This window comes from Rhipicephalus sanguineus, chromosome 2 (genome assembly GCF_013339695.2).
Source record: "Rhipicephalus sanguineus isolate Rsan-2018 chromosome 2, BIME_Rsan_1.4, whole genome shotgun sequence".
Lineage (NCBI taxonomy): Eukaryota > Metazoa > Arthropoda > Arachnida > Ixodida > Ixodidae > Rhipicephalus > Rhipicephalus sanguineus.
Window position 1 is genome coordinate 118,654,327 of NC_051177.1, and position 13,747 is coordinate 118,668,073.

Sequence of the window (13,747 nt, forward strand, 5' to 3'; positions counted from 1 at the left end):
GACACATGCGCTGGTGGCAAACACAGCAAAGTGCGCGTCATAGCACTTTTGTGCACTAATATGGATAGCAGTGACCGGCGCATGCCCTCTGTAATTGGGAAGTCTAAGAAGCCGTGTTGCTTTCGGGGCTATGCACAGGCATTATCCTTAAGCGTGGATGACGCGCAATTTATTCGCAGAGTGGATGAACGAGTTTGACCGTGACATTCACAAGCAAGGCAAGCACGTGCTGCTCGTGGTCGACAACTGCTCCGCACACCATGTACAAGCCTCTCTGACGGCAGTGACCCTGCTTTTCCTGCCGCCCAACACAATCTCGAAAGTGCAACTGCTTGACTTGGGCATAATCCGCGCGTTTAAGACTTGTTAGGAGATTTTAGCTTGTATGTATACTTTTTTACGTGACCGTGTTACCGGATACCAGATGGAATATGCGCATGCGCGGGCCTTTACGGAAGGTAGACTTGCTTTCATGGAACACAAACAACTCACTAGATACGTTTTACGTTTGTGGCCATAGCTCGCAAGTTCACATTCGTTCGCCGCTACTCACAATATCCACTTTTAGGAGACTCCAGCCGCCAAGTCAAAATAAGCAGACGTGCAAGCACCAATTACAACCACGTTGTTTGATCCGGATTACCGAAGCTAGAGTGACCTAGAATACCGAAGCTGTAAACGTGAGAGGCTTAAGGCCCCTGAGAGGATGGATAGGTATTGCCACCTGGTGGCGCCAAGATCTACCAGGCAAGCACAAAATTGCTCTTGTAGAAACGTGGTGCATTCTACTTCTAGCATAAATGTTTTGCAGTGGCATAATTACGAATGAGTTGCCTTTTTAGTCCATTTTTCGCTCAGAAACACTGGGCAAGAAAAATGTTTCCATGATTATGATTGCACAAAGTGTCACAAGATGTCAGCATCATCGTTTGGTAACCCGGTATTCCTACACCCCTTTGCGTATACAGGGATGCCGTACACGCTAAAAAATCTATTGAGATTTTGCCGCGGTGGTGATTGAATATTATCTCAATTAAATGTAGTTTGAGTGCAGTTGTCATCAACATTTAGCGGTTTGCGCAAACGTAAAGGTATATGTTTATGTACGTGCGTAAAAGTTTACGTACAGGAAGCTAAAACTTTTCTAAAACATGGGTTTCGGTAACACGGTAAACGCAGTCTGGTATTCCAGTAACACGGTAACGTAAAAAAGTATACGTACAAGCTAAAAGCCCCTATTATAGGCACCATGTGCCCATGCACGCGTTCGCGATCACACTCAAAGTAAGGCACGCATTAGAAACAAGAAATGAAAGTGCTCAAGGTCATGACGTGCGCTGGCGAAGGGACGCATCTTTGTGCCCGTTTGTCACCCCCCCCCCCCCCACCCCCCGCGTAGCTTTCAGCGCACTCGCTGGTATGAAAGGAGAGAAGTGCTCGAAGCGTGTGACAAATTCCTGTAACTCCGCTCGTACTTGACAGATTCTAAAAAATTTTGTGGCAGTCAATTCGCGAGGCAATAAGCTCTTTTAGTGAAGCCATTAGACAATCACTTGGAAAAGTGTTCCAGGGTCCCTTTAAAGGGACACTAAAGAGCAAAACGACTTCTCATATTAGTAACGTACTCTTTCACCATACCAAAAACACCTTGCTTGCTGCGAGAAGACGCTTAGTAAGCGAGAAAATGCGCAAAAACCAAATGTGGGTGGCGACACCACCTTGAAGTTTCCGCACCATTAGCTGTGGCATCACATGTTTTGACGGCGCCTACTAGAGACTACGTAGTTCCTAATAGGTAAAAATGAAGTACATTGTCCACTGAGGGGACCAAGTTTGGGGTAATTTTGTTGAGCCAATGGCGCCAAGGTGCGATAAATACACTTTGAAATCCATGACGTCATGCGGGGAGACTTCGGTGTGAAATTTAGAAATGAAACTTTGAACTTGATTTTCTCCTCTATTATTAAACCTATGATGGCGAAATTAACGACATTAGAGTTCTAAGAGCACAATTTAACGACCTAAACCGATTCATTGTTTCTCTTTAGTGTCCCTTTAAGAATACTCAGTGTGCAGCATTTAGTCGCACAGAAAACAAGTTTGCTCGGCTTTCATAGAGGTCGCTGTGAACAATCAGCCGCAAGTTTTTCAACTATGTCATGCTATGAATGCCTTAGGATTCTATTTCCATTTCTTGCTACTTTGTTCAACACAATGAGTACATATTTGCCATAACAGGTGTGAACTGTATTTTAAAAATGCATATAAGGATTAGGGGTGGGCGAATACTTGCAAATTTCTAATATCGAGTTGAATAGTGCCCTATTTGACTCGATCAACAAATCGAAGAGGCACCATTCGTAAACACCCCTAAATATATTTCAAATAGCTCGTGACTGCTTCAAAATGACAATCATGAACTGGTGTCCAGCCCTACCTCTTCAGTGTCGAGCAGAGGCCTGATTCTGCTCTCCCAATCGGCCACTCTCTTCTGCAGGTCCGAGAGCTGACACTCTGACAGAGGTTCCTGCAAAGATGACGAAAATAAAATAAAATGTAGCACGTAAGAGTAGACATTCAATGCGGTAGCAACAGGAGTAACAAAGGAATCACATGCAAACGTGTGCTCACAAGTTTTTCACAAGCCCGGCAACGATAGCTAATGCAAGATGGCTTGGGAACCAATCCCAGCTCAGCCTAGTCATTCATTCTTTTGTGTGAGATGAACTTGTCTTTGGAGCCACTACCTTTGGTCCCTCTACGACGTCAGGTGGCCTATTTATAAGCGGAGATAGAGGTGCCTTCTTGCATCTCACCGACGACTCGCACTTAACGGCGGTCACTTACCAAGCGCAATTTTCGCAAAGCACAGCCCCAGCGATAATGTGACAGACATGACTAGAGTGCTCTCTTACACGAGTGCATGTCACTGAGATGCACCTTGGTCAAACGTGCCCAAACTTCCTTTTCACTTGAAAGATTACCTACGCATTCATGACTCCCTGTGGTCAGAGCACCAACCTAACCTGACCTGACCTAACCTAACCTACCAGAGAAGCCACCCATACATTACCCAAAAAACATGACTGTTGTACCGTGGGTTTACTAATAAAAACCACACTTGTCAGCAATATGCTGTAGTTCTCATCCCCCTCAGTACTTGTCGCAACGGCATAGTTTTGGTTTCTATATACTTAATCAGAGTTCACTCCACCAGTTACGAGAAAATCTGTAATGATGCAACATCGCAGTCTTGAGGAAGTGCCCCTATTGCATGTTGAACCTTAAAGTTTCTCTGTTGCATTTCATTCTACACACATAGCACAACAGTATGATTTTGCAAAGACGTGATACAGACAACGTATTCGTTTGTCCACGATGCTGAAACCTGGCCTCTGAAGGATAGCAGTACGCTGGCCCTGCATGCTTATACAGTAGACCATCGTTAAACGGAACCTGAAGGGACCAGGAGAAACAGGTTCCGGTTAACAGGAGTTTGATTTACTGAGAGATGAACAGGGGTGCCGAATTCAAGTACGAAACCAATCACATTATAGGCAGTTGTTCCATTTAAAGCAGTTCCGTTAAAGAAATTTCCATTTACCGAGATTCTACCGTATATGACTGCGAAATATGGTCTCACTCTTATTGTTGTGACTGCAATGCACAACCAAGTGAAGTGAAAAACACTGACGACAACAGGAATGCAGCGACATGCTCACATGAAACTCCTGCAGGTAGCTGTGGACCAGCTTCTCGTAAGAGTCCTTCTCCAATGAATCCTCTGTTGAAGGTGGGCCTGGATGAAGAGTGTGCATTCGTTGAGATCACGAGAAAAAAAGAATACAATTACGCAACACCACTGGCACTTAGCACATTGTTTAACTCACTGGGGGCGACAAGAATGCAAAAGAACGTGCCCAGCGTGCCACCCCCTGGAAACACCACTGCGAGGCACAACATCGTAGTAGGAGACTCTGGATTAATTTTGATCAGCTGGGGTTCTTTAACATGCCCCCAAATTTAAAAGTAGGCAGGCATTTCTGAATTTCAACCCCACAAAGATGCGGCCACCACAGCTGGAAATTGAAGCCACAACTTTGTGCTAAGCGGTGCATTGCCGTGGCCACTATGCCACCACAGCAGGTAGTTCCGAATCAAATATCTTGGTTAAGTGTGCCGTGATAGTCCAGAGAGAGATGAACTCTTTATTGGAAAAACAGATATTTTTGCTGGCATCTGTATACCGCTGGCATAGTCCAGCTTTCCTTGAACCCCATTTCAGGCTCTCTACTCTCAGTTGCAAAGATAAACTCAGAAGATTTAAACAACCACTTCATCACAGGTCCTTTAAAATACGCAAACTGTGATGCAGTGCAACTTTCTTTGGCTCGCACGCATAGGGCAAAGCCCATTTTACGTTCTCTAGGTCAAGAAATCAGCAGTGATAGTACAGAGAACTAACAAGGAGGAAAATTGCAGCCACAGGAATGAGTGGAGGTTGCATGAGCAAGCGATGATAATGTTTCACGATGCTTTTATTTTTGGACAAATTTGTTATCATTGCATCAATCTAGATCCTAAACGTGTGAGGGATCGCATAACATTCAGGATATATATAAACTTTTTCACAGAATAGGAAATCAGTATAACTGAAAAGTGAAAACAAAAGAGGGGGGATAACTTGTCCACAACAGAGTACAAGTTGCCCTTTCTGGTTAGAAATATTGCAAACCAAAATACCAATATTGGATGTATTTTTATCATATTACAAAGCTGCATTGTATTTTTTTTAAACATAGGCATATAGCACAAGCATGGGCAAAGAGTTTATCAATTACAAAATTGTACTTCTTGTAATGAAGCAAGGCATGTTACATGTTGGGCTAGTCGGCACGTAGATTCAGCAAATTTTTTGCTGAATTCTGGTACATCAAAATACTAGGCTTGTGCAAATAGTAAATTTTAGGTTCGAAGCGAATTTGAAGTGAATATTGATTTGCTCAAATAATTTTTGATCGCATTCGAATAGTATATATCACAAATCATTAAAAAAATTAGCATATTTGTCATGACCCAGCTAACCTACACAATATTTTTTTAAATTGAAACAAGGCACATGCAAATGTCATTTTTTTTTTGGTTCAACAGAAAGTGGAAACAACTTTGAATAGTATCAGGATTTGACTCTCGGTAGAATGCAAGTATTAATCTGTAAAATATGTTAAATTTTAAAATTTACTACAGTAGAACCCCGCTGTTACGTTCCTCACTGCTGCGTTTTCCCGGCTGCTACGTCGTTTTCCGCCGGTCCCGGCATAGCTCCCATAGGATACAATGTATTGGGAACCCCGCTGTTACGTCGTAACTGTCGGACCGTTCCCGTATGATACGTCGCGAAGTGCGCTCGGAGCCGACCAAGTGACTACCGACGAGAGTGGCCATGGCGCATTTTCTCGCAGTTTTTCCTGGTTTTACCGTAACATTAGCCGCATTAGAGGCGCAAGCAACAGGATCTTTCGATTGATGCAAACAAAAGCATCGCCTTCGAGATTCGCATTGCAAAGATGGCGTCTATGACGTAGTTGCTCGCGAAAGCAAGGCCTTCGAGATTGGCATTTATTATTAACAAAAGCATAGCCTTTGAGATTTTAATTGAACAAACATGGCGTCTATGACGTAATTGCCCGCGAAAGCAAGGCCTTCGAGATTGGCATTCACTTCTGCCATCGCGTTGGCGTAGACTCATCATCATTGTTATTTGTGAGAGGACGGGAGGAGTTGGAGCTGGTTAGAGCTCGTATGGTCGTGCGCACGGTTCGCGATCGGACTCGCCGCGCTGGTCGTGATTGCGTGTGCTTAGTTCTTTCATGCCTACAGCCATTGGTGTTAAAAAAATCACATAGTACGTTGATTACATTTCTGTGGATGAGGCCGTCCCCAGCTCCGCGTTTCTATCCGTCGACTAGATCGCGGCTGAGCGCGCCAATTTTCGTGCTGCTCGTAAGCATTGAAATAAAATTCTGTACCACTAAATATTTTGACGTTTTTCCTGTTTTTCAGCTCTTGCGTTTCCCGTCTCTTACGTTTATTTCTTACGGTCCCTTCAAAAACGTATCAGCGGGGTTCTACTGTATACTGAGAGCATATAAACCGGTATAAAAGATTTTAAACTTAAAAATGATGAGTCGATGTGGGGGTAATATGTTCATATAATCTACAAGTGGGGATGTAATCCAGAAGCACATGTTGTTGGGCTAGTCAGGGAGGGTTAAGTGCGCTCCCCTTAACCCTCCCCTTGTGTTTTCTTTGCGCGAAATAGCCACTTCCGTGGCTTCCGAAAGTACAAGTGGGGCTTTGTTACAGTGTAGATTTCACCTGGATAGGTGTTTTCACGGTACAGCACCCCTCCACTGCAGTGAAACCACCTTTACAGGGGGTTACATGCGGTTTATATATGTACATTCGTTCATTTTGAATACTTCAAAATTTAGAATAATTTAAATTCGTGTCGAAGCGAATTTGAATGCTGCAATATTCGTTCGAATATTCGAAGTGCTCGAATATTCACATAAGCCTATACGTACAAGAACAGCATATAAATGGATACCTTACAAACAAGGGCACCATAATTGTACGAATTGCTGATGTGCATAAAATCGAAGACACCAGTGAACGAATACCTTCCAATGTGACGGTGCAGGTTAACTATTTCTGCTGCAAAGTGATAACAAGATAAGAAAGTGGCGTTTGCTGATGCGCCAGGCTGACGTCATCACGGCCAAGCTTCTTGATAATAGCTTTAAAGAGGCTGCAGCACAATAAACAATGAGTATTCCCTGTTCCTGTGTGAGCTTCATTACACCCCTGGCCGAAGGCAGTAGGCGTACCAGCATGGTTATAGTTATAACACTTTCCCTACCATGGCAAAAGAAAAGAATTGTACCAAATTTACCAGAACTTTTTTTTTGCTCAGTTTGTAGAGGTTCTTTTTTTCTGAATAAAATGGCACCATTATTTCAATTTAACAAGCTTCCTTTATTTCACAAATTGCGTAAAAGAAAGAATAGCTTGATGGAGGCTTCACTGCACGGCCCGAATGCCCGTCCAATAGCCCGGTCCATCCACAGAATCATCAGTCATCATACTCTCCAGATGAGAAATCATCACTTTCCGTTTCCATGAAGAACTCTACAGAGCTGTCGTCTGACGATGAGTCATCAAAATTTTTTCTCTTATGTGCACTTTGATTCCCTTGCGGCGATGAGGCAGCCACGTTTTACACGGTGTCAGAGGCAGTAATATCATGAAAGGCGAGACACAAATGGTACAACATAGTTGTGTGTATCCATTTAATGTCAGGAATCGTGACTTGACTTGATGCAATAGGACGAGTACAGTCAATATAGGTTCTCCGCATGGGAAATTTTTCTTTACGACTACAGTCATCAGTGGTTATAGTAAAAACCACGGTGTAAGGTATATACTCTTTAGGTGAGGACGCTCGCAAGACACGATCGACCAGACAAAGTAACAACGCCGAGTGCCCGTCGGTCAACTGATGGTAGCGGATACTTATCGGCGGGATGACGCAACTTCAAGACAAAAACGTGTTCCCGTAGCAACTGGCGCTCAGCGTGAAACCTGAACTCACTAGTCAGCGAACGAGGCTATGACACACCAGCAACTACAGTTGGAAACGCATACTGTGTTTTTCGCGAGTGGAAAATGCGACATGCAGCAGATGCAGACACTGCTGCCGACTACGTTGGTTACTATAGCAACGGTGCAGAAAGCGTTTTCTCTCTTTAAGTTGCGTCTTTCCGCCGATAGGTACCCGCTGCCGTCAGCGGACCAACAGACCTGTGCCTTTGTTACTTTATCTGGTCGAACATGCCTTACATGCAAGCTGAGAAGCGTTTCCACCTAAAGAGTATATATCTTACACCGCGGTAAAAACTCATTACAAGAGACACAGTTACAAGGACACTCAGTTATAAGAGAAGAGACATTTGAAAATGGTTTGGTTGGCTTGCCAGGGTGTCTACCGAGTTGACCATTTCTAAATTCCCCAAGTTTTCCAGGTTTTCCCCGAGTGGTTTTGCTAAAATTCCCTAGGTGAAACAGAACTTCGTTTTATGCAAAGATGGGTGACACCATGTCGCTCGATGATGTCACTCTCTAGTATGCGCGTTAAAAAATAAAAATGACTTAATCCCATTTGAATAGTACAGAGAACAGTTAAACCTCAATATAGCGAAGTTGGTAAAAGCAGCAATTTACTTCGTTCTATCGAAACTTTGTTAAACTGAAATTCAACCTTTCATGCAAGGCATAGTTACCAAAGGATTAATTTTAAACTGAAAAGGGCACAAGAATGTTCGACTAATACCAAACATGAAAAAACTTTTTTTTTGCACCTTGCCAGAGTGTTACGTGTAAAGACGAAAAAAATGCAGGTTTAACACGCTGTGGAATTGCGCTCGTTCTGCTGCTGTGGCTTGTTGTCAAATCCTCGCGCATTGCCCGGAGCTGTGCGATGCCTTTGCTATTATGTTGTCCAGCCAAATCATTTACTCTCCACGAAGGTGCAACAACCGTCGCACGTCAGCAAAAAAGAGTCACAGTTTCGCCACGAGAGCGAAATAGCGAACTACAGTCAAACCTCGTTAATACGTACCCGCTTTAAACGTACTAACGGTTAAAACGTAGTTGCGACGAATCCCCGACCGAGTCCCATAGAGCCCAATGCATTCGCTGACCGTTTAAGCCGTAGTGGTTCGCCCTTGCCTACCGGTTAGTGCGTACCCTGCGTACCGCGATAACTTTTTGTGCCATAAAATTTTACTGCGCCGCTCAACTTCCCGACGCCACAATGTGCCGCCAAAGGTTTTCCGTCTTTTTGAGAAGTGTGGAGATCGGTTGATCACCGATTCCGACTTCCGCGCGATTGCGGCGACGCCTTTGCAGGTAAGCATCGGGAAAGGACGAAGGCGACGTGACGGCCACCGACGAACGCGCCGGCATGACTTATCGCCGACAACCTTATCATAATAAGTATCTTCAGCTATCTGCTCGGGCACGCGTGCGGCGCCGCGCTGCTTTTTAAGCCTACTGCACGCTTTTATTAGGCGACAACCTGAACGCTCTGGGCCGCCGATCGCTGCCGCCTCGTTTGCGGGGCCGTCTTCAAGGCTGAAGTTGAATTGATGGCGCAAATGCTCGGACTGGGACGAAGAACTTCAGCCATGTAACTAGCCCGACAGCAAACGCTACTAAGCCGTCATCAGGCGCGCACCGCTTTGTAGAAACGAAAGCAGATCGCCGTTGCGTAGTTAGTATTGCGGGTCGCGGGCGCCGAGAAACATCGCTGCATTGACGTTATCACACTAAACGCACGCGTACGGTACAGCAAGCGTAGCGCTGTTGTAACCATACTGCACGCTTTTATTAGGCGTCCACCCAACGCGCCTCCGTCGGCTACCAGGACCGCTAGAGCGTCGCGGAGTGCGCATCGCTTGCGTGAAGCTCGTCATCGCTGCGTTAACTGAACAAGCTACTCGTCGCATCTGATCTGTGCACGATCTGGAGCGAAGTGGGTACGAACAGCATTCCCCCGACAAATGCGCGCGTGCGGAACAGCAAGCGGACCGGCAATGACGGCGTGAGCCGAGTAGGCGACGCGCTGCACGCAACTAGCCGCAACTAGCCGTACCGCGTTTCACTGGAACTGTGTCAGTTTTCGTTTAGTAGCAGATCACGGTTAGACGCACACACATATATCGCGGAAAGTAGACACTGTCCGTTCTGTCGCTATGTCGGTCACCGCGTTGACTGCGTACCCTGCACCCTGTAATAGTTTCGAAATGCTCTTTGGTGTTGCCACGGCGCACTATCGGGCGGTCGTGCAAGAGTGCCAGGATCTTTTCTCCACTTTGGCAAAAAGAAAGAAAAGGCTTTGCGGTGGGTACTTTAGGCAATATTTGCTGTGGCACTCTATTTCTTTGCTGGCGGTGATGGCGTACGCTAGAAGATGCAAATTTGTACTTGGTGTTTAATGCGTACTACCGTTTAGTGCGTAGTTATGCCGCGTTCCCGGCAGGTACGTATTAACGAGGTTTCACTGTAGACAGCAATAGCAATAGCAATTTTATGCAAATATATGCTAACAGCTCACTCCTTCAGAAAATGCAGCCGCTGTAGTAAGAGGAGTTACCTAACTATGGCTCAGAGGCGGATCCAGGTGCCTACTTTGGGGGGGGAGGGTACAAAGGCTCTGGGGTTTAACGTCCCAAAACCAAGGCTAACTTCATGGCAAAGACACACCTTGTCATGAAAACAGGCGGTTGTGCTCTCGTTACGCTGATGCACACACTCTTGCATCCTGCACCATCGTTCCGCAATGCGACTTTGGCTCTTGAAGGTTCGACGGAAACGTAGCTCGAACTCTTCCCAAGACGTGATTTGGGAGCTTCTTGAACGGTACCAGCCCTTGGCAGCTCCAACTAGAGCACTGCACGGGCCAATTTTTCCGGCACGGGCCCGGCCCGGCCCGAAAACGCCATGCTCCGGCCCGCCCGAGCCCGGCCCGGTGTTCTTAAATGTGGCCCGTACCCGGCCCGGGCCCGAAAGGTTTGGGCCCGGCCCAGCCCGGCCCGACCCAACCCGTTTCAGCTAGTTATGCCTTGAGCATAAAGGAGACTGTCTAACCTTCGGTTATTGTGAAGATACCTGCCGCACACAAGATATTTTCTAGAGATTGTTTTGGGAACTTCTTTCAGTGTCACGACTTTCACTGGTACTGTGTATACTTTCGGTTAATTACGCCCGTAACACTCTTGCGAAATAATTGCAGGGCAATATAAAATATAATTGGAGTCATAGCTGGCTGTTTCATGTACGCACGCAGTGCTAACCACGCAATCTTATTTTTGCATTTCAAAGAACGACTACAAAATATACCTCCATAAACTGAAAAAAAAAAAAACATGGCAGACATTTTTTAGTTTAAGTTTTACATCAATTGCATACGAGCTAGGGCTGTTGAGTAAAAGTAGCAAGTCTGCAAACTTCATCTATTGCACAATGCAATGAAAAAAAAAAAAAAAAAAACGTGCTCTAGCTGCTTCTGGTAGGAATACACCAGGCTGGTCAGCGTTACATAAATTAAAGCTGTCGTGCTGACTCATCGGCAGGCAAATGCACCCAACGTACACAATGTTTTCGTGTTCAAAACAAGAACGTTCTTTGTCCCACCCTTCTTCCCCGAGTCACCGCCACCGCAGTGCCATAGATCTGTCAAAGCGAGGCACACCCGTTAGAGAGCGAGCCACCGTCCTCGCTGTTCCCTGAAGATGGCTGTCTCGTCGCCTTCGTGTGACCGCCTTCGATCTTTGAAAATGTTACGCCTTAAAGCGAGACCGGACTAATGGCTTCCAATACAACTGTCTATTAGAGCGCCGAAGTGAACCAGCCGGCGGCCTCTTTAGCGATCCCCGTCGACGTGACGTGTCGGGTGTCCGGAGCGTGATTATACAGATACGTATGAGACCCGGGCCTAATACGGGCCTGGCTCAGGCCCGAGCCCGACCCGAGCCTGAAGATCACGGGCCCGAGCCCGGCCCGGGCCCGATCCAACAATCCCTTACCCGGCCCGGGCCCGATCCAACAATCCCTTACCCGGCCCGGCCCGCGGGCCGGGCCGGGCCCGGGCTTTCGGGCCGGCCCGGGCCCGTGCAGTGCTCTATAGTCGGTGACAGCCTAAGAATAAATATAAGCTCCGCCCACGAGGCCGCATTGCTCATATTTTGCATGCCTCCGCGCTACAAACGAAGTAGTTCCTAAACAATGGCAATAATTTTCACGCATATAAACCTTATTTTACAATACTGCACTGATACTGAAATAAAGAAAGCAAGGCTAGATAAAATAAACTGTGAAGGCACGGAGTTCAGCGTCAGCATAACAATATAGCTGTTATTTAAATCGCACCCCCCGCCACGGTCATCTCGGAGTCTATACGAAGAAGTAATGTACATCTCAAAGGTGATGTTTCTGAGCAGCACCTATTTTGGTATTAAAACAAAAACTGCCCGATTTAACATAAAACTTAAAATAAAGGAATCGTTATTTTATGGTTTCAAAGAACGAAACACGGACATTAATCGCATTTAACAAGGTCGTTTCTAATTTTTTTTTGCGAAACTTTTGCCGCCAGTTTTCTTCACTGTCTGGTGTAACTATGGCAACTGTGACTCAAAGGGAAGTATGGCGAAGTGGTCTGAGATTGCCTTCGTGAATTTCGACTCATGTGTTGCCGTTAATACCGCATTTGCGTCTCTAGTCGCCGTGCTTGTCATCGTGTTTGAGCTAAACGCCAAGGCTTCATTTGACGTCTTGTTTCAACGAAATAAAAGCGTGTAGCACATATCGCGTTTAACTGTGGGGGTCATTGCATGCGTTACCGTTACTTTCACGCCAAGGAGATGTACGCGGCTAAATTGGAGTTGACTAAAAGCTTTACGTGGGATTATTTGTTTCTCGCCTCGACAACTTGCACTGGCACTGCCATTACCCCTTAAGACTTTGAACGTTCAAGCTTTTAATTAATTTATTATTTATTTATTACATACCAGTCGTCGCCCCAGACAGCAGGGCGGCAGACTTTTACTGGAAGAGCCCCCCCCCCCCCCCTACCATGTATATATATATATATGTGTTTGTCATATATATATATATATATATATATATATATATATATATATATATATATATATATATATATATATATATATATATACACTGAGGCTGCCATCGGTTGCCATACGACAAATAGGAAAAGGATATACGCTTCTCAAAAGACAGTTTATTTGTCAACGTTTTGATATCAAGGCAAAATTTACGAGGCTTCGATGCGCTTTTATAGCATCGTCCTCCGTGCAGGTAGAGCAAGGAAAAAAATAAACAATAAAAAATGTAGAACTGAAAAAAATCAGTAGCCAAAAGACCACACATACACACTCGGACATAGAGAAAACACGCGCATCTGCGATGAAAAAAAAGGAAAACATATAGATGTCTATATAGATAATATCGGTGGACACAACCGATAAGTACATCCGTTTCGTACATTGTCAAGCCCCACCTCTCCGGCTCCCCCCTCTTCATTTGTTCGTGAAGCATAGTGAGGGGGTGAGGCTTCAGAAGAAGGGATAAGCGCTTAAACAAAAGAGTCTATGCACCATGAGCTTCACGAGTTTAATATAAACAAATTATCACTGCGTGATACATGCACACAATACACGCGAAATGCAAAAAAAGACGCACGTTAGCCAAAAACAAGAATTCCAAATATGATATCGTGAAATATGATGCAACGCCATTAAAAACAAAAGCATTTTTTTTACTCAATAATAGTTTTAGCGGCGTTACTTCAGTTACGATCACGATCCATGCAATCGATGTGCCACAGCGAGCGCATTATTTCACGGTTTGCTGACAACGATTACCTCACACGGCGTTTAACATTGCAAGGCGTTCGTGCATCGAGCGTGAGACTTACGCGACGGGCACTTCAACCTAGCACATCATTCTGAGCCGGTGGAACTGAATTCCGTTAAGACGACGCAACTGCGCCAATAGGCACACGTCACAAAATCACACACGCACCAGATGACCACAATTATCTTCTTATAATGCACACACCACTGCATATTCTCCACACCTGGTTTGTTTACTTTCGCAATGT

At 45.3% G+C, this 13,747-nt stretch overlaps 1 protein-coding gene across 7 annotated transcripts in view; it reads right to left on the reverse strand.

Moving 5' to 3' along the window:
• The window catches only part of LOC119383561 (condensin-2 complex subunit H2), an 86,464-nt gene that overhangs the window by 19,200 nt on the left and 53,517 nt on the right, over positions 1-13,747 (reverse strand). For all 7 annotated transcript variants that reach the window (XM_049412577.1, XM_049412576.1, XM_037651786.2 and 4 more), the window contains 2 exons: positions 3,723-3,799; positions 2,438-2,527 (listed from right to left, as the gene is read on the reverse strand). In XM_049412577.1, coding sequence (XP_049268534.1) covers positions 2,438-2,527; positions 3,723-3,799 — 167 coding nt within the window. The remainder of the gene's footprint in view (positions 1-2,437; positions 2,528-3,722; positions 3,800-13,747) is intronic.